Below are 21971 nucleotides of genomic sequence, written 5' to 3'. Positions count from 1 at the left end.
AGTGCTCCTGTAATCTAATCGAAGTTATTATCTGCAAAAAAACCCTAGAGTTTTCAGGTGCCTAAGTAGCCCCTGGAATAACGGTTAAAGTTGTACCCCTCCCGCTAAAATCTGAAATGGCACCTTTGCAGGGGTCCTACAAACGCCAGCCTCATTCACTACACAACCCTGATTTGTTCACAGAGCACTGTCCATCCTGTGTACTAAGTGAGGCAGGACTCTTGTGGAAAAATTAGTAGGTGATTGTAAAATTAATTATTATCATAATGTATATACATAAAGGGACCAAATTAAGATTGCACAGCAAACCTTTATTCTGGCATTTCCTAACTTTTGAGTGTTTCATTTTTCAATCTTAATAGTCTTTTAACTTTTTTTTGTAATTTCCTACACTTTAAAAAAAGCAAATTTAAAAATATAAATTCCATCTTGTGGCATCATATTGACACTCACAGAGTTCATAATTAGGATTGGAACATTTAGAGCCATCACACAGACTTTTGCCACTTGAGTTAATGGAGTAACTGACGGCAGTTATAAGTTGTCAGCCTGTATGTGGACCAGCACTAGAGGGAGATAAGACATACACTTTGCTGTAGGTTTCACAGATAGTCACTTAGAGCACTGGAATGGTGAGACTCAGGATTGTTGGGTTCCATTCCAAGCTCTGGAGGAGAGTGTATTCTAGTGGGCACAGACTCTTCTGTTTATTGCCCCCAAACTTGACTCCTTCTGTCCCATCTCCTCCAACCTGTCCCAGTCCTTTTTTTTTTCTATCTCTGGCTCCTTGTTCCTTTCCCATTCTCCTTCCCTACCCAGTCTCAACTCCTTAGGCTTCTCTTTCCAGTCCCACTGTCTTTGTCCAGCCAGTCCTAGTTTTCCCCTCTGGGTTCACTGTAGTTAAGGTTCTGTTGTAAATTTCATTTCAATTTCTGTTTTATATTTTAATTATTAAATCTAGTCTCTAAATATGACACATTAACTCTTAAAAGGACAAGTGAATTTTCTATTTTTTTTTCAGTAAAAGATCTTACTTCAGTGATAGAAACATTTAAATGCCCCTTAAAATTCCCCGACCCCTTTTTCTGGGTTCTCTAGCTAAGCAACATTTTTCTTTGTGGCAAAAATAACAGTGGGCTACCTCAGAGGTTCATACAGAGTCTAATGTTGTTTTATATACACGGTTTCTCAATGGATAAACACCCATAAAGCACCTCAATACAAAATAAATAAATAAATACATGAAAAAAATTAAAAATCAGTGTTCCCCTCTTCTAGAGCTATTTATTTATGTAGGCAGTATCTCTGCTCCCTGACTTTTATCTGAAGACCTCTCCTCAATGTGCAGCAGCCATCAAAAAAGCGAACAAGATGTTAAATTCCATAAGGTATGGGATTGAGAATAATAAGAGAAAGTATTACAATATTTGTATATAAATCAATGGATATCTGGAATACTGATTGCCCCATCTCAGAAATGGATATTGCAGAATTTAAAGGGGGTTAGAGAAGAGACATAACTATTACGGGCATGGAATAACTCCCATATGAAGAGAGATTGGAAAAACTGGGATTGTTTACCTTAGAAAGGAGACATATAAGAAGGGACATGATAAAAGTATATGAAATAATGAATTTTATAGAGAAAGTGGATCAGGGATATCTCTGTCTCATAAGTATGGATGTGATTTTGTCATGGTAAAATTATGCATAATTCATGGTACTGTCATGGCAAAAAAATAATGCATGACACAGTCATGGTAAAAAAAATTATTTTCATACTTTGGTCATGGTAAGGGCATAGACCATGCTGAGGTGCATTAAAGGTTTGTTAGTTTGCTTTGATCTAGTCCTCTTTGGATTAGATGAAAGTGTACTAATGAACTGTTAATGTGCAGCACCAGGGTGCACCAGTGTACCACCTGCTCACCAACATCCTGAGAGCCTATCCAGATCCCTGGTCGTGGGAGCCCTGGGCGCGTGAGACCCCCACAATGAACCGGTGCTGAGAGTGTGCAGAGTCGGTTGGTGCTACGCCCGGCTTATGAGACAGCTCAGGGTGTCCGACACCATCAGGTGGTCCAGTGACATCTACACAGAGCACATCACAGGACACCGTCAGTACTAGGATGAGTAAATGAGACCTCCGGTCAGGGATATCACCCACTTTCTTCCCTGACGAACCAAGGGACACACCCCATCCATGTACCTATTCGCTACACCAATACTGACTTGGACTCTAAATTCATTCTATGGGTGACTTATTCACTGACACTTTAAAAACTACCGCACCCCAATCTGGGTCTATGCTGGTTATGTACTATGTATGTATCTTGTGAACCTTGTAACCAATACTTGTAATCTCTCATAACTCAAGCCTGACCCCAGATGTACAGTACCTTCCTTCTTAACTTGTGTAAACTTGATTTTAAACATGAACTGCTAATGTGCAGCACCAAGGTTTACATGAAAATTTCATTAGTTCGCTTTGGACTTGATCAAGGCAAACTATTAAACTGTTAATATCTGGCAGCAGGGTTCATATAAATCAGGGGTGGCCAACCTGTGGCTCTGGAGCCACATGCGGCTCTTCAGAGGTTAATGTGCAGCTCCTTTCATATTACTATGAAAGCTACAGGCACCAACTTTCCAATGTGCTACCGGATGCTCACTGCTCAACCCCTGGCTCTGCCCCAAGCCTCAGCCTCAGCCCCATTCCACTACTTCCCCCAAAGCCCCCGCCCCTTCCCTGAGTCTGCTGCACCCTTGCTCCTCCTCCCTGCCCCCTCACCCCGAGCCTCCTGCACAGCACAAAACAGCTGATTGCGGTGGACAGGAGGCGCAGCGATGGAGGGTTAGGTGCTGATCGGCAGTGCTGCTGGTGGGTGGGAGACACTGGAGGCAAGGGGTGGGAGCTGACGGGGGGGCTGCTGATGTGTTACTGTGGCTCTTTGGCAATGCACATTGGTACATTCTGGCTCCTTCTCAGGCTCAGGTTGGCCACCCCTGATATAAATGGCAACATTCATGGTCACAGAAGCTGGGAAGGGGCTCCTGAGGGAGGGAGACTAGCTAGCATGCAACAGCCTGCATGAGGAAGGACACTCTGCCCTGAATGGGCCAGATGGTTCCTCAAGGACTCACAAGGGAAGGGTGAGATAGGAAGTGTGGGATATTGCCATTTCAGATGTTTATTATTTTGTATGAGCTGTGCTCTCCTGTGCCTTATATAATTAAGTATAAAAGAGCATAAAAGTGTTGGACTGTGTTTAACTACTTCACAACTGTTGTGTGTTCTTGAAAGAGTTAAACTGTAACCCAGAAGCTTCACAACTGTTGGGCAATAACATAGCGCTGGAACCGTCTTGTGCCCCCAGCTTCCATCTCCACTCCCCACATCATACCTGCTCCCTGCCCCTTCCTCCCTACTTGGCCCTGGCCCTGCATGCTCTGGTCTACACTTGCCCCTCGGCATAGGTGTCTTGTGGATTGGGGGCTCAGAGTAGGGGAGGTTTTAAGATGTGGGTTTATTGGGGAATAGGGCTTGAGGAAATGATGAGCAGGGGCAGGGTGGGGATGTGGGGCTTCGGGGAGTGCAAATATTTTAGGGGGGTGTTTATTTGGTGTGTTGCAACAGGGAGTTGGTTTATTTGGGGAGATGGGGATTGGTGTGGTAGTGAGGGGGATGGGCGGGTGGCTAAGGCAGGACGAAGTTTTATGGGGCTTGGGGTTATTTGGGGGATGTGAGTGAGTTGTGGTGTTTATTTGGGGATGGGGTAGCAGGGTCTGTATGGGTTTAAGCAGGGGCTAGGAGGTTCAGTGTGGACTGTGAGAGGAGGCCAAGGGGAGGTGGGTGAGCTGTGCGGGGTGGGGTGGAGGCTATGGTGGAAGCAGTGGAATGGGACTGTTAGTGCAGGGAGCTGTGTGGTGTGGTGACTGCACCTGGCTGTCTCTTGCTCCCTCCTCCACAGCCTCTTCCCTGTCTCCTCTCCTCCCTGTATCTTGCTCCCTCCCTTGCTGGCTCCAGCTCTACCCTCAGGCCCCAGGGGAGGATGGATTCACCGCCAGTGCACCAGGGACAGAGCTGGCTCGTTGGGTGCTGGCAGCAGCATGCCAGAGCCTCACATCATCAGGAAAGGTGGGAATGGGGCAGAGTTGGAGGAAGAGGGAGAGGATTGGGGAAGGAAGGACAGACTTGCCACCGGCTCTGAGGACTCCCTCTCCTCATCCTGCTGCTGGACAGCCCGGTGGCTCAGAGCCAAACTGGCCCTCATGCTACCAGTGGTAGGGTTTCACCTGCTGAGCGTCAACCAAGCAACAGACACAAGCCAGGCAGCACAGATACCAAGGAGCAGCAACAGAAAGCGCAGCTGGTGGGTACTCATTGCTGCTGCTGAATGATATCTGAATGGCATTCTGGCATCGTGGGCAGAAGTCATTCTGGCATGTTCCGGCTTGACTACACCACTGCTGTTGGGTGGAGTTGTGGGAGAGGGCTGTGTGTAAGTAACTAGGGTATCTTGGGGGGTCAGCACTGGTTCTGGAGGCCTGAGGTGGGCTGAGAAGCCCCATTTCAGAGAAGGAGTGGCAGACTGAGTCATTGCCCAATAAATGTGCCAGAGGCCAAGGGAGGAACCACTGCTGAAGCCTGCTAAGGCTCTAGAAGTTTACCACTCCCCAGGGCACAGACAACACCCTTCAGCTTTCTCTGGGGATGCTCCATCCCCACTCGGCCCTGCCCCGACTCTGCTTCTTCCCCCAAAGCTCCACCATTGCCCTGCCTCTTCCTGCCCCCACTCCGCCCCCTGCCCTGAGGTTCCACCCCATCCGCCTCTTTCCGCCCCCGCTCTGCTCCCTCCCCTGAGCACACTCCACCCTTGCTCCACCTCTTCCTGCGCCTGCTCCTCCCCCACCCTTCCAGGGCCTCTGGACCAGTGATCTTTTAGGTCACTCCAATCCCTGACTCTGGGAGCCAGCTTTACCCTGCTCTACTGTGAGAACCCCCACTCCCGGGTTGTTCATGCACAGCCTCTAGCATGTAAGCTGCTCCCAGCTACTGCTGCTTGGATCGTGCAACCAAATTACACTAGCCAATATCTCCAGTCCCAGACACAACCCTAGGAACTGCCGACTTGCAGTGTCCATTTATGCTTACTGGACGCTGCAAGCTTATAAGAGTTCGTCAATTTAACAAAGAAATTGATATGTACCAGGCTTGTTATCCCAAGGGGAGTCTCTGACAAGCTTCAGATCAATCTCACTGCTTCAGGTAGAATAAGCAAACAAATTTATTAACTACAAAAGAAGCATGTGGCTTCCCCCTGCTGCAGAAGAATCAAGGAGACTCTCTCCCATTCTCTCAGCAGTTCCTGAGACCTTACCCTTTCCCTTGGGGGTCCCAGCATAAAACTTCCTCCTGCTGCAGGCAAATACTTTAACCTGAGCTACATGGAAAAAATCATTACAAGAAGCAGGTCGACTAGGAGGTGTTCTATTACCCCCACAGTCAAAACACTTTCTAAACTTTCCCACACCACATGGATTTTACCTAATGATACGAGGAATCTGCTTTTGCCCACCCCCACAATCTCTGCCATTTGGCCAGATAGCATACTGGCCTTTGGGACCACATTCTGCTTAACCAGAGAGATCTGGGCCCCTGTATCCCTCTGCCTCAAGCACTCCCTGCCATTAATTTGGACAGCCTTAACATGCTCCATATCTCGTTCTGCAGAGGCTAATCTCACAAAACCAATATGACAGGTTTCAATTGCTTGGGGCGTTTCTGTGTTGAGGACAGCAGAACTAACGTGAGCTATTGGCTGCCTACTTCCTACTAGCACTGGGCATTTATCCCTCTTCTGATCAGTGGAATTACACTGATAGCACCTTCTGGGCTCTTCTGCTTTTACAGGAGATTTGGGATGAGGGTTAGAGGAATGTTTTTAGGTAAGAATGTTTAGGCTCCCAACCCCTTCTCTCTTCCCAGGGGCAAAATGGGATCGTCCCTTCCCACCAGTTTTGAACCCCTCTTTCTATTGCCTGCCCTCAACAGACACCTGAGTCTGTTCAAAGGCATCAGCTAAAAAAGCCATCTCACCCACAGACTTTACATCTTTATCCCATAGACACTGCTTTACTTCGGCCTTACATATGCTTAGGAAATGCTCTTGAGCAACAAGATCAAGTATTCCTTCAAAACTTGCCACCTCTTTACCCCTCACCCATTTTCCCAACAAATCTTTCATTTTGTTTACACTCGAAGGAGTGGGTGAATCTGGGTGAGAAGAGGCAGGGCAGGGGTGGAGCCTTGGGGGAAGGGGTGGAATGGGGGCAGGGCCTGGTGCACAGCTGGGGGTCAAGCAACCCCCAGCACTTTGGAAAGTCAGGGCCTGTGGATCAGAGATTTAAGATTAGCTTTCTACTCCTTCTTCCATGTACGTTGAAAGGTCAGAACTGACCTGAGATTTCAATGGTACAGCATAACAGCCCTTTTTTCTCTCTGATCCTGTTCACCTATGGTTCTGCATGTGAGCAGCAAAGTAAAATTGACAAGATCTTGTCAAGATAACACTAAATTCCTTATTAATAAAATAGGCTTAACCTATTGATTATCTTGCAAACTATGTGTGACCCATACGTAACTCTATAGTTGGGATACACAGGAAAAGATTGAGGGCTTGGCTACACTTGCAAGTTAGACGCATTAAATCAGCCCCAGACGCCCTAACTCCTGAGGTGTCCACACTGGCAAGGCACTTAGAATGCTTGGACTCCGTGGCTGGAGCGCCCCTGGTAATCCACCTCCACGAGAAGCATAGAGCTTGCTGCGCTCTGGCTGAAATGCCAAGATGTCAGTGTAGACGAGGTGTTCACAAAAAATGTGAATTAAAAATCTTTTAGTCATTTTGGTGCAAGTTAGTTTGTGTGACACTTTTACTGGAGGGGTGGGGGCTTAAAGGGGATTTTGTCAAAGTCAGCTTTAGTTAGTTGAGGGGATAGGTTAAAAACCCCTGTAGTGTGGGCACAACTATATCCGTATAAAAGTGCATTATACTACTATAATTATTCCTGTACAGGAATGGGAATAACAATACCAGTATAAAGCCATGTCTACACTAGAAAGGGTTTGCCAGCATAGCTATATCAGCAAACCCTCCTGGTGTAGGCCTAGTTTGCCAGCAAAAAAGGGCTTTTGCTAGTACAGCTAGTACTGTTTTGGCAAGCAAAATAAACTAGATTGTCCAAACAGCTTTCATGCTGCTATAATTGCATCTACACTAGGGTTTTGCTGGGTGGCACCTGCGGATGGGGCAGCGTGCAGCAGAGACGCCTGGTCGCGCCTCCGCGTAGGAGCCGGAGAAGAACATTCCGCTGCTTCCAGGAGCTGCTTGAGGTAAGTGCCGCCCGGAGCCTGCACCCCTGAGCCACCCCCTGCCCCCCAACCCCCTTCCCCAGTCCTGATCCCCCTCCTGCCCTCCAAACCCCTCGGTCCCAGCCCAGAGTGCCCTCCTACTCCTCAAACCCTTCATACCCAGCCTGGAGCCCCCTCTCTCACTCTGAACTCCTCATTTCTAGCCCCATCCCAGAGCCCACAACCCCAGCCAGAGCTGTAACCTCCCTGCACTGCAACCCCATTTTCGTGAGCATTCATGGCCTGCCATACAATTTCTATACCCAGATGTGGCCCTTGGGCCAAAAAATTTGCCCACCCCTGCCTTAGTCTCTGGCTAGTCCCCATTCTATGTTAATCTTCACTATTTTGCCTTCAGGGTGGTGCTTTGCATACCTGTTGTCAGTCTTCTCCTGTTCCTGACTCTTGGCTAGCCTGCTACTTCTGACTGGCTGTATCAGGGAAGGTAGAGAATGCCAGATTGCCATTCCTATTCCCTACAGCCACTCTTAACTGACACACAAACTACAAAATATTCCTCTTTAAGGACATTTCAAACCCACAGTGGCTAGGAGTTTTCTAAACTACCAATAAATTAGCTGAACTTTTCCCAAGTCTGATTCCTTTCTTAGTTATTACAATAGTAACTGGTCATACAGGTACATGCTTCCTTGAAATCCTCAGCCCAGAACCCATCCTGAGTAGCTGGGCTGAGAACTCTGTTCCACCTGTTTTATAGGAAAACCTCTATCCATCCTGTCTCTCTCACCCCCCAACACCAACCCTGAGTTCTGGGCATGTTATCATTTTCATCCCCCACCAACATAGTATAGGCATTTTTGGAGTGAGGCGCAAGAGAAAGTGGTAGGAAGAGGTATAGGCAATCAAATGGCTTCATAGTTCCCCAAATTTTTTTCAGTTGGCCCTGCCTCCTGCACTCTTTGCATCTTCAGTGTGTCTGCATATGCCTTTTCTTGCATTGTCAGGCAATGCACATATTTTTGTTACATTTGTGATGATCTAGTCCCTGGAATCTCATGTTCCTGTATAAAAGTAGAGTCAGCATACAGAAAGACAAAGCATGCATTTTCTGGAGTCAGGACTACTTTATCTACTTTTTTTTCTCTGCCACTGACTCACTAGATACTTTGGACAAGTTGATAATTTCTCTGTGCTTCAGTTTCCCCATATGTTAAGTGAAATCTCACAACAATGTTTTGAGGAATAATGCATTAATATTTTAAGGGCATGAGATCCTCAGAAAAATAATGCTAGAGGTATTATTGTTGCCCCTCTTATTATTCAGGGCCATGCGGATGTTCCAGTTGGTAGTAGAAATTGATGCAGTCTGATATTTTCTTTGATGTAATCTTGTTTACGAGGAATGTACAAAGTCCTGCTTTTCCAAATGCAAGAACTATCAAGAACAAAAGGAGCAATTTCTTAGATTACAACCCTAAGCCTCTTCAGCCAGCAGACACAGAAGCTCTCTCTCTCTCGCTTTTTCCAGGATCCCAGTGTGTTCACCAACTACTGCTGGGCTTTCTTGATTTTTTTTCCCTCTGCCCCTCTCTCTGTTCTCAATTTCTGTATGTTCCATCTTCCCTCACATGCAAACATACACCCCAACCTGGTGACACTAGCCAGTGGAACCACCTGCCCACGCAGTGCTAGACCTAGTGTACACTTAAAATTTTGATTGACCTACCTATGTCAGTCAGGGGTGTGAAAAAATTCACACCCCTGAGCACAACAGTTAAGCAGACCTACACCCTGCAATACATGCAGCTAAAATTCTTCCATCATCCTAGCTACCACCACTCAAGGAGGTGAATTACCCACATCGATGGAAAAACCCCTTCTGTCCATATAGGCAGCATTTACACTATGGCGCTGAAGCAGCATAGCTGTAGTCCCACAGCTGTAACACTCATAGTTTAGACATAACCCTAGCTCCTAGGCAGATTCTATTAGGGTTTGGTTTAGGAGTGGCCCCATAAGTGTTTCTTTCAACTACCTTAAGCAAAGGGTGTTTTCACACATCAGTCTGAACAAGGTTGTAATTTAACCCATAACAAATTTTCACCCAGCTCATAAAAATACCTCTCCCTGGAGTGTTTTCCCCAGGAATTGAAATTAGGGGGGGGGTGTCTGAATTTACGGGGGAAGAGGGAGGGAGGGACATGGTCAGGACCTATGAGGGGTGAGACCGTGAGGATGAAGGTGGGCTGTATGGCACCACAGTAAAAACTGAAAAATATTTCATGACCATTTTATTAGATTTAACTCATGTTTCAAAATCATCACACAAATTAAAGTTGGCTACTCAAGTCTTCTATGAAGTGCTACATCCACATCCTTCTTGGATTTTTGTTATAATTTTGCGCAACCTTGTTAATGAACTTCTTGAATGCAATGCGTTCATCTTTGGTGGCTTCTCGTGTGTCCGGTACTTCCATTCTTTCAATTGATATGCTCACTAGTTCATTAACATGATCAGGTAGAAGATGACTTCTTTCAGAACACAAAATTCTGTTCCATGATGAAAAAGAATGCTCAATTGTAGCTTTTGTGACTGTAGCATGAGATGAATTCCTACTTCTTTCATCCCAGAAAACATAGCATAAAGATTGGGTCAAGCCACTAGTCGTGATAAAAAAGAAGTTGAAGTCAAATCTTCATTCATTCGTTATATGATATTCCATTCTGTGTTCAAATTCTCTATTCTGTCCTGAGCACATGGCAGTCCCATTGCTGGTAGTGCCTCACTCCACTCAACTGGAGGTGTTTTATAGGACAGGGATCTATAAAAGCTACGCAGAGGTTCAGTAGAATCTAGAAGTTGCTGTCGTACATTTGTAAGAGACAAGTCTGTGTACTTTTTTAGTTGTCTTAACAAACATTTCTTGTCCTTTTCACGTAAGGATTCAGTATAAATGCCTTCATTAGTCAACTTCTGGACTGAAGTCTTTGCTTCTTGCAGTACTTTTTCAATGGATAGCTCTCGGATTGATCCAAATGTACCTTCTATTGCTGGACAGAGCTCTACTACTATTGTAGCAGGTGCCTGCATGGCATTGTTTAATGACCCAAGTGGTTTCAATAGTAGACTTACAAGAGAGCCAATGGCAATAGACTTCTCTGAATGTAGTAGCAAAAGTAATCCACCAGCCTCACTACTAAGATCCATCCCATTTTGGTAGATACTTTTCAAAGCCAGTAACAATGGCTGGAGTAATTTTAAGACAACAGCCAAGGATCTCTCATGAGAAAGCCAGTGGGTTTTCCCAGGTTGGACTAATTTGAACTTCAGTCCCAGTGTATCTTCTATATTTTCCAATATATTCAGTCTTTTTGGACTCTTGCTGAAAAAAGAACATAACGAAGACATTAATTTTATAGCTTTTTTAATGTCTTTTGAAGAGTCTGCAGCTTGTACTAGTGCTAGTTGGAGTAGATGGCCTCTGCAGTGTGTATAGGAGAGATTAGGGTTACACTTTTCTCTGAGCAAAGCTTGTACTCCACCATGTCTTCCAGAGAAGTTTGCAGCTCCATCAAATGCACAAGCAGCCATCTGTTTGGGGTCCAACTGACAAGCATTTAATTCTTCTAAAATGTGGGTTGTCACAGATGCAGCCAATGTGTCTTCTATAACTTGAACATATAGAAATGCATCTACTGGCCTACCACTGACATCAAGATAATGTACACAATGACTTAATACTTGATGCCCATTTGCTCTGTGCATTCATCAGCCATGTACGCAAATTTTTTGAATGTGGTGAGAGAGTTCTTCACTTTTTCAGCTGTTGAGTCTTTCACTGTTGCACCACATCCTTCTAGCCAGTCAGTTGAATTTCTTGTAGAAAGATAGTGAGCATTTGCTGGTCTTGTTTGGAACCAGTGTTCAACTTCAGGATGAACAAGTGACAATGCACTTAACATTGGCCTCCAGTTTGTAGTGTGTGGTATCTCTTGCTTATTAGAAAGTATGATGCCACAGCCATGTTTGTTCGCATGAACTGTGTTGTGTCTCCATCATTCTTAACAGCCTCATTAACAGTCACCGGTGTTGTCCTTGGTCAGTGGAGACTCAAAGTTCAGAGGTGCTTTCACGTGAGTTCACCTCCCAGGTTGGGGGCAAGAAGGCACCTTACTTGTTCCTCCAGCTGCTCACTGTTCGCTCTGGCCACTGTTTGTTGTGCCACTGTTCACTCCATCGCTTTGTTGCCAATGGCTCTGCGCCATCACCTTCTGCTGCCACCTGCCACTGTGACCTCTGTGAGTTGGCCTCTGGAGGTTCCATCCAGCTCTCAAGGATTTCAGCTGAGCTCTCAGTGGGGGAACCTTGCTGCTAGTACAGACTGGGCCATCTCTTCCACAGAAACACTGTCTCACAACAGGTCTAAGCACTTAGACCCGATTATCAGTGATTTCAGCTGCAGTGGTCATTTAAGAAAACAAAAGACTAACTATGGAGCCTAAAGAGCTCTGTCTTTAAACAGCAGAGAGGGTGAAATAGTACTTGTGACTCAGGCAGACCATCAAGCAAAACACCTGTCCCTACCCTCTCTCTTGATGCCCTCAGTGAGCAGAGGCTACATACAGTTCTACTGCCCTTTACTCATACAATAAAAATAACATTTCATTACCCCCCCACCCCGCATTCAAGTGATTTGTAACCCAACCCCAGCCAAAATCTATCACTTGGGCAACACAGCTCTGTTTGCTGGATACGTAGGTAGATTAGGTGTAAATGTAAATACAATCTGGTCCTGAAGCCTTTCTCCCCAGCCCCTAGCTCATCACTAGCTGTCAGGGAGAGCTCATTTAGACTTTGCTTACAAATAATAATTTGAAATTATTAGGTTGGCCAACATCACTGAAATGAATGCACTGACATTGTCCTAAAAAACAACAGCTGTATAAGGAAGCTAGCCTATGTTCATACTTTTCAAATCTATTATACTTTTTCAGATACACGTATTTTATCATACACTTTATATACTTTTAAAGTGTGTATTAATGTTTCAATTTCAATTAAAATGTCCAAACAATCACTAAATTGGCAATACTGCATGTAACTAGTTCACAAAACTGGGGCGGGGGTGGGAAAATTCGGGGGGTGTACACCCCCCAAGGAGGGTGTAGGGAAATCCCTGTCTCCCCCACCCCTACTGCCCGCCTCAGCTTCACCCTTCATCCTGATGAGGCCTAAAATGGTGATGTGCCAAATTCACATTCCCTTTTTCCTACACTCAGGCTATGTCTACACTTGCAGCTGTAGAGCGCTGGGAGTTAAACCAGCCCTTGGAGACTGCAGCAGGGAAAGCACTGCCGTGTGTTTACACTGTCAGCTGCAAGCGCAGTGGCGTGGCCACATTAGCAACTCTTGCAATGCCACAGAGAGCAGTGCATTGCGGTAGCTATCCCAGTGTGCAAGTGGCTGCAGCGTGCTTTTCAAATGGGGGTGGGGGGTGGGGGTGGAGCATGACAGGGAGTGTGTTGTGTGTATGTGGGGGGAGAGACAGTGTGTTTTGGGGGGCAGAGAGCATGTCAGCATGCTGTCTTGTAAGTTCAGACAGCAGCAGGGGGAAACCCAATCAGCACCCCCCCCACACACAAACATGTCTGCCTTGGCAGCAGCAGCATTCCACAGTAATGCTTTGCTTTGTGTACCGGAGCAGATAAACATGCCGACTGTCAGAAATGGAGCTTTGAAAGGGGATATCTGCATGCCTGCAGCTGAGTTCAAAACAATGACCAGACAATTCACATCTTTTGTTATTCCATGGCAAGGCTGTATGTAGCTCTGCTTTTAAACTTGTGCAACTTTGCATGTAGACAAGCTCTTTACATGCAAACAAGGCCAAAGAGAGGTTGACATTGGAAGATTAAAATAGGAACTGGAGTCAGAACTAGAAAATACGTTTCAGAACGAAACGTATTTCTTTGAGCTAACTTTTCCACTGCTTAAAAAAAAAAATTCCCCACAATTAGTGGATAGAGACAAGAAAAGAAGAAAAAATCTTTTAAAATAAGGTGGTCAAACGTCACAGTGGTGAACGCAGTTTAAATACCACAAGTTCTAAGGGCAAAAAGAGAAAGAAGCTAGACAAGCAATCTGGAAGCTACAAAAGCAGATATTGTCTCAGATTACACACACTTGTTTTTGTACCTAAGGCACCACAGTCCCTCCCTGCTGCCTGGAAATACAGAGGCATGTTTCAAAGAGTACAGTTCCCAGCTAGGTGCCAATTTTTCAGCAGTTATTTAGGTGTCTAAATAGAAGTTGGCCTGTCATGTTCTGGGGTGCAATCTAGAACAATGAGGCGTTGTATCACCACCTGCCCTGCAACGTTAGGTGCCTCATAGTGCATTGCTTTTGTAGCACTCAAACTGGGCCACTCATAAACAGCATGCAGGTCACACCCTGAGTATCTGGGTATAGCTACAGCCCTGGTCCAGCAATGCAGACTCCAGTGTCAGCAACATACCAGCCACATTCTGGCTTCCAGCAGCCTTGGTTACTACCTGTAGGATGCCCTCCACACACGCCCAGTGCAATTTTCCCAAAAGCATGTGCTCTGCACTGTTCAGCCCTCTCCTAGACTGTTCAGCTATTAGCAGTCTGTTGCTCCCATAACACTGAATTAGTTTTGATTAAAAACTAAAACAAGTTTGTTTAACTACAAAAAGAGATTTTTCAGTGAGTACAAGAATAAGGTATTAAAATCAGAAATGGTTGCAAGAGAAATAAAGTTAAAACACTTTCTATTAGCTAAAACTTACCAAACTAGACTTGGTTCAAGGTAAAATCCTTATTACACGTTCCCAGCAACATTACTAACCAAATTCTCAGATCAGGAACTCCCCCAAAGTCAAACAGCTAGGCTGATTCCTTTGTCTTCTTAGGTGAAAGGGAGCAAGAGAAAGAGACACAGGGGTGTTTTTGCCCCTCCCTTTTGTAGTTCAGTCACCCTTTGAAAAGCATTTTCCTGAAGGTTTCTCCTAGATAAAGTTCCATCCCACTGAGATGGCACAGAGTCTCATGGTGAAAGAGGTTCCATGCTGTTGCTTGCTAGAATGCAGATCCATCTGTTCCTGCCCTCCTTCTTTGCTAAAGAATGGCCACTTGACAGGTGATTGTCAATCAACTTTGATGATACCTGGCAAGAGGCCTTAGCTTGTCCTTTGTCTTTGACTTGTCTGGGAAACACGTCAGTCATAATTTCAGTTTATGTTCATATAATGTAGCTGCACATGTCATCACGATAATATTGACCAGCGAGCTATTCATTTTCAAATGATACCTCACAAGGCATAGTTTGTACAAAGATTATTGCAATAGTGTGCAGGGTGTGAATGCAGGGGTGAAAATCTGGCCCATCTGTGCTGTTCCAGGCTCTTGCAACTACTGTGTCTTTATGAATGCATCCACTGAACTCAGTTTCTCAGAGATAAGGTGCAGAAGCAGAGGCTAAGGGAAGAGCAGGGATTGGGTGAGGTGCAGAAGCAGAGGTGAAGGGACTTGCCCAGCAAGATGGCACTGGAAACCCCTCACTCGCACACTCCCATCCTCCGAATCTATTGCAAACAGCGGCACCCCAGCCGCAGGTGACGGGTCTCTCTGGGCTAGAGGGGAGCCGCCAAGGCCAGGAAAGCACTTCGTGGTCCCCTGTGTCTGCAAAGGGGAATGAGTCGTGGGGCACTCAGCCTAGGGCACAGGGGCCGAGCTGCCCCACGGCAGACGGGGCCCCCCCCCCGCGGGGCCAGGCCGGCCGCATAACGGCAGCCCAGGACGCGCGCGGAGCACAGCCTGGGCCCACCCCACACCGCCTTTCCCTGGGAGCCTGCCTGCCTGAGTGACAGGAGGGGCTGAGCCCGCAGTACTGGAGCCGGCCTGAGGGGGCGGGGCCTCTGCCCTGCCCCCCCCGCTCCCGGCATTCCCTGCGTCAGCCTCCTTGCCTGGACTCGGTGCGGGTCAGTCCCCCAGCCGCTGCGCTAGCTCTATGGCCGCCTACAGCAAGTACCTGACCGCGCGCCACTCCGTCGTGGCCGGCGCGGCCGCCTGCCTCCTGCTCTGCCTGCTCAACAAGCGCCGGAGAGCGGCCACCAGGCACGGGTAAGGGGCGGCCCAGGCTGGCAACGCCGGTCCCCGGAGTGGGGGGAGGGGAGAGAGGGGGTTGGGCTGGCGGGGGGGGGGTGGAGAAGTGGGGGGAAGGGTAGTTGTGGCTTTTATGGAGACGAGAAGGGGGCGCAGGAGAGGCAGATGGGGTGGTTGAGGGACTGGGGAGAAGGAGAAATGATGGTTGAGGAGAAGGTGGTTGAGGGAGAAGGGGAGAAGGGGAGAAGTAAATGATGTTTGCGGGATGAGAGAGAGAAGAAGGGCAGAAGTAAGATGCGGAGAGCCCTGCTAGTCTCCCACCACCCCTAGGCCTGGCCAGGAGAATGCTGGGGTTTATTTGTCTTTAATGCCAGAGCGTGATCTCCTCCCCCCTGTGCATGACATGTTCTGCCAAGAAACCCCCTTCTGTTCGGCAGACAAAGCTGTCTTTCTCCCTCACCATTCACTCTCCCTCAGTCTGGTAAGTGCTGCTGGAGAGAGAATTCACAGACATACAACTTTGAGAGTTAAGGTAAATTATATCCATCCTTAACAAATAATGGGCCCTGTTGCACAGAACGGTGATTGGGCTGTGAATAATGTACCTCTGTTCTATGCTGTATGTTAGAATAGTGAAGTATGTTCCATCAATAAGAAATTCAGGGAGAGGGAGATCAGATTCTGTATAGGGTTACCAAGTTTGGTTGGACGAATTCCTGGAGGTTTCATCACATGACTTTATCTTTAATTAAAGATTAATCTTTAATTCCTGTTGACTCCAGGACAATCCTGGAGGCTTGGCAACCCTAGTTCTGTAGCATATGAGGTTGAAATTTTGGTATATTTGTTTTCATATGTCATTGTGTTAACTAATCTGTGTAATTGAAGAGTGAGTTGTGTTATGAAGTTTTTCCTGTTGGGGAAATGTAGGAGAAGGTGCGTGATATGTTAGGAATGCATTTTAAATTCAACCTGCCCTTTGCTGTCACTCTTGCTGGACTGAGTAATTGAACATGTATTACAGGCATATGGCATACTTAACACCTACACAGTACTTAACTTCAAAGTGTTGAATAAACATAAACAAATCAGGATGGTGGATCTAGAAGATGAAATGGTTTGTAGCAAGATATACTGTAGTAGGTGTAAATAGCAGATTTAAGTAAGAATTTAGCAATGATTGAGCAATAACTCAATTTTATTTTGATAAGTGTCTTTCATACAAATGATCATAAAAGCTTCACAATATTAAAAAATTAATTGATACATTATATATTAAGAGCTACCAATAGGGCAGGTTCTGAAAGCTGCTTCATGATGGTGTGTTGCACAATGACAGAAACAGTAAGAAAGGACTCCAACTATTGTAGGAAGTTGTCAGTTTATCAGAATGACAGTAAAAATGGTATTTCTCAGGCTATTTTTTTAATTCAGCAAAATATGCCAAAGCAATTTGAGGTGAAGAGCCAAACCTGTGTTTCAAAATTAAAGGGTTTGGGGTCTTATAGGATTTTTGTAGTTATTTCTTTCGTTTGCTTGGACAAGTTAGGCATAATATTGCTGTGCTGATTTTGTTTGAGGACCTGGAAGTGGTGAGATTGGAGAGGCATTCAGGTACTACAGTCCTAGGTTTTCATACTGTACCTATCTAAATATATTATACTTCTGCTGCAAGTGGTAAGAAGAAGCTCTGTGTCAAAAAGATTTATTTTCATAGGTGTCAGTGAACATGTAGAAGTGGGAGTTTAACCTTAATTTAAGAGACTTGCATTTGGAGTGTGTCATTGTGTGTGATGCCTTGGGTTTTGCCAGGTGTAACCCTAAAAATACTGTTCCTAATGATCAGTTATATACTTTAGAGAGGAGCCCAAATGCTGTTATTACAAGATGAATTAGAATGGTGTGGAGAGTGTACACATATCTGGGGAGAAGAGATTACTTCCGACTAATTAAACAGGTGATTTGAATTAAAACTGCCTGACCTAATTTGGCCTTCTTTCTGTGTCCAGACTGCCAAAGATATTTTCAAGGCCCTTACAAATGTATCTTGATTGCTGTCATTTCATTCTCCTCACCTTTGACTGATACAACCTTGCCATCCTCAAATCTAATCCAAATGCTTCTGCTAAAATAATTTTCATTGCTTGTCACTTTGGTCATGTCATCTTCTCCTCAGTGTTCCTCCACTGGCTTCCTCTTCTCCAGTGCATCCAATATATATATGTCTCCTGTCAGTACTTTTAAGGCTCTCTACAACTTAGTTAGACCCTATCTAGTAGTTCTAGTATGTTTTTGTGCCATCATCTCCAGTCTTTATCACATATCCAGCCTGTCATAAATATAAAGGGAAGGGTAACCACTTTTCTGTATACACTGCTATAAAATCTCTCCTGGCCAGAGGCAAAACCCTTTCACCTGTAAAGGGTTAAGAAGCTACGGTAACCTAGCTGGCACCTGACCCAAAATGACCAATGAGAGGACAAGATACTGTCAAATCTGGAGGGGAGGGGACAAAGGGTTGGTCTGTCTGTGTGATGCTTTTGTCGGGAACAGATCAGGAATGCAGCCTTACAACTCCTGTTAAGTTAGTAAGTAATCTAGCTAGAAATGTGTTGGATTTCCTTTTGTTTAATGGCTGATAAAATAAGCTGTGCTGGATGGAATGTATATTTGTTTTTGTATCTTTTTGTAACTTAAGGTTTTGCCTAGCGGGATTCTCTATGTTTTGAATCTGATTACCCTGTAAGGTATTTACCATCCTGATTTTACAGAGGTGATTCTTTTACCTTTTCTTTAATTAAAATTCTTCTTTTAAGGACCTGATTGATTTTTTTCATTGCTCTTAAGATCCAAGAGTTTGGGTCTGTGTTCACCTGTAGAAATTGGTGAGGATTCTTATCAAGCCTTGCCCAGGAAAGGGGGTGTAGAGCGCGGGGGGGGATATTTTGGGGGGGAAGACGTCTCCAAGTGGGCTCTTTCCTTGTTCTTTGTTTAAAACGCTTGGTGGTGGCAGCATATGGTTCAAGGACAAGGCAAAGTTTGTACCTTGGGGAAGTTTTTAACCTAAGTTGGTAAGAACAGGCTTAGGGGGTTTTTTCATGCGGGTCCCCACATCTGTACCCTAGAGTTCAGAGTGGGGAAGGAACCTTGACCTGGTGGCAGAGCAGTGGGATCATTTTGAACCAGAGACCATTTTGAACCAGAAGCACAGCAGGATTTTAAAAGGTTTTGTAAAAGGTGATTGCAGCTGTAGATTCTGTCTCTCTGCCTGCGGGACAGAGCAGCAGGCATAACAAAAGGATTTTTCTGTAGGCTGAGAACAGCTATCAAGAAAAAAAAAGGGGGGGGGGGATATCAGGTTACAGCACAGCAAAATTGTACAAGCCAGTTTTTTCTTGTTTTGTTTTCTTTCTAATTCTCGGGTGTAAAGTTAGTTAAGAACAGAGAGGTTAGGATGAGAGACTGCACTGTTCAACAGAAGTTGGAATTAGCCAGATTTGAGGTTGAGGAAAAACAAAAGGAACATGAAAGGCTGGTAGAACTCAGACAGATGGAAATGGAGGCAAAAGAATAATAAATGGCAGCCAAAGAAAAAGGGAGGTTGCCCACAGGAGAAAAATGGAGGCAAAAGAAAAGGAGAAGGAAAAAGAGAGGAAGCATGCACTGGAGATGGAGATGGAGAAGGCAAAGGCTCATCAGAATATATCGAATGACCCTAACAATCCTTCACCAACAATCCACAAATGGGAGCGACTATGTCCACAGTATGATGAATCCAGTGATATTGCTGAATATTTTCTCACCTTTGAGAGACTCTGCACACTCCATCAAATTCCTGAAGCTCACAAAATGACCACATTGGTCGCAAAATTGACTGGAAGAGCTCTAGACATATTCAGTAAGATGCCTATTGATGAGGCTTCTGACTATAATAAATTCAAGGATTTGGGTTTAAAGCAATTTCCAGTTACACCTGAAATTTATAGAGTAAAATTTAGAGCCCTTAAGAGAGGACCTGGGCTAAGTAATGTGGCTTATATAAACCAGATTCATAGATACTAAGGTCAGAAGGGACCATTATGATCATCTAGTCTGACCTCCTGCACAATGCAGGCCACAGAATCTCACTCACCCACTCCTGCGAAAAACCTCACCTATGTTTGAGCTATTGAAGTTGTCAAATCGTGGTTTAAAGACTTCAAGGAGCAGAGAATCCTCCAGCAAGTGACCCCTGCCCCATACTACAGAGGAAGGCGAAAAACCCACCGGGGCCTCTTCCAATCTGCCCTGGAGGAAAATTCCTTCCCGACCCCAAATATGGCGGTCAGCTAAACCTTGAGCATATGGGCAAGATTCACCAGGCAGATGAAGGATCTGTTAGATAAATGGGTGAAAGGAAGGGGTGTAACTAGCTTTGAAGGAATGTGTGATTTGATGATTTAGGAGCAATTTTTGAATATGTCCAAGGAGGATATAAAACAGTAAGATAAGATAAGAAAATGGACTCCACAGAAAGTCTTGCTGCTTATGCTGATCAATACGAGCAGTCCCAGACTGCCAGAGACGTGGGGCAAACCGGAACAAAAGGGGTGGAGGGAGGAGAGAGAAACAACCCTGATCGCAGTTGGAGCAGGTACCAGAAGGGACACCCTCAGACCACACCCTACTACCGGGGGCAGCCCAAGTCCCCAACTACAAGCCAAGGAATACTCCAGACACCTTATCGTCCTGCCACACTGTTCTCCAGCAACCCACCTCGCCCCAGTGACCCATCAGCCAGACGATGTTTTGAATGTAATGAGCCGGGGCATGTAAAAGCCAACTGCCCCAAGGACCCCAACAGATTACAGTTCATTGCACCGGAATCACACCAGAGGTCCTCAGGCCCAGATACCCTCAGAGTGGAGGGAAACTGTGAGTGTGGGCAGGAAGAAGGTCACAGAGTGGAGGGACACTGGACCACAAGTGTCGGCTATCCGTGCTTCCTTGGTGGACCCCAGTTTAATCAACCCAGAGATCCAAGTGACCATTCAACCCTTCAAGTCCAACTCTTTCAATTTGCCTACAGCCAAGTTGCCTGTCCAGTACAGGGCTGGTCAGGAATGTGGACTTTTGCAGTCTATGATGATTATCCCATCCCCATGCTGTTGGGGGAAGACTTGGCCAATCATGTGAAGGTAGCCAAGAGGGTGGGAATGGTCACCCGCAGCCAGGCTAAGCAAGCTGTCACACCTAGCTCTGTTCCGGAAACTTCTACCTGGACCCGGTCAGAGGCGATGGAACCGGACCCCATGCCAAAGTCTGCAACAGCAGTAGTAGAGCCAGTCTCAGAACCGGAAACAGCGGAACAACCAGAACCATTGTCAGCACTGATTCCAGTACTTGCAACCCCAACACCAGAGGGCACCACTGAACCTGCACCGGCAGCAGCAGATAACCCTACACGAGAGGCTCAGCTGGAGCCTGAACCCCAACATAGTGCACCAGCGGAGAGCGGTTCACGGTCAACAGAAACAGCCCCATCACCTGCATCGCATCCAGAGGGACCAAGCCCAGGTCCACAATCCAATGAGGAACTGATGTCTCCAACATCAAGGGAACAGTTCCAGACCGAACAGAAAGCTGATGAAAGCTTCCAGAGAGCTTGGACGCCGGCACAGAGCAACTCACCGCCTCTCAGCTCTTCTAATCAATCCAGGTTTGTTGTAGAAAGAGGACTTTTATATAAGGAAACTCTTTCTGGTGGACACCAGGGAAGACTGGCATCCTCAGAGACAGTTGGTAGTTCCAACTAAGTACTGAATAAAGCTATTTAAGCTTAGCCCATGATCATCCTAGTGGCCATGCTGGGGTTAACAGAACCAAAGACCATTTGAGAAAGTCGTTCCACTGGGAGGGAATGGGCAAGGATGTTTCTACCTATGTCCGGTCTTGTGAGGTGTGCCAAAGAGTGGGAAAACCCCAAGACCAGGTCAAAGCCCCTCTCCAGCCACTCCCCATCATTGAGGTTCCATTTTGGCAAGTAGCTGTAGATATTCTGGGTCCTTTTCCAAAAAAGGGACCCAGAGAAAAGCAGTACATACTGACTTTCATGGATTTTGCCAACCGATGGCCGGAAGCAGTAGCCTAAGCAACACCAGAGCTAAAAGTGTGTGCCAGGCACTAGCAGACATTTTTGCCAGGGTAGGTTGGCCCTCCAACATCCTTACAGATGCAGGAACTAATTTTCTGGCAGGAACTATGGAAAGCCTTTGGAAAGCTAATGGGGTGAATCACTTGGTTTCCATCCCTTACCATCATCAAACAAATGGTGGAGAAGTTTAATGGAACTCTGGGGGCCATGATATGTAAATTCATAAATGAGCACTCCAGTGATTGGAACCTAGTGTTGCAGCAGTTGCTCTTTGCCTGCAGAGCTGTACCTCATCCCAGTTTTCACCATTTGAACTTGTATATGGCAGCGAGGTTAAG

General features: G+C 45.9%; 1 protein-coding gene across 5 annotated transcripts in view; it reads left to right on the top strand.

The window, feature by feature from the left end:
• Positions 1-15355: 15355 nt before the first annotated feature.
• ABCD3 (ATP binding cassette subfamily D member 3) overlaps positions 15356-21971 on the top strand; it is a 76262-nt gene continuing 69646 nt past the window's right edge. For 3 of the 5 annotated variants that reach the window (XR_013346840.1, XM_077823930.1, XM_077823928.1), the window contains exon 1: positions 15356-15518. Coding sequence is in view for 2 of the 5 variants with exons in the window: in XM_077823930.1 (XP_077680056.1) it covers positions 15406-15518 (113 nt within the window). In the remaining 3 variants the exon portion in view is untranslated. The remainder of the gene's footprint in view (positions 15519-21971) is intronic. The other 2 variants (XM_077823929.1, XM_077823932.1) reach the window with 2 other exon arrangements.

Source organism: Eretmochelys imbricata, chromosome 8, assembly GCF_965152235.1.
Source record: "Eretmochelys imbricata isolate rEreImb1 chromosome 8, rEreImb1.hap1, whole genome shotgun sequence".
NCBI lineage: Eukaryota > Metazoa > Chordata > Testudines > Cheloniidae > Eretmochelys > Eretmochelys imbricata.
Note: the sequence above shows the minus strand (reverse complement) of the source record. Positions and strands in the feature narration are given on the sequence as shown.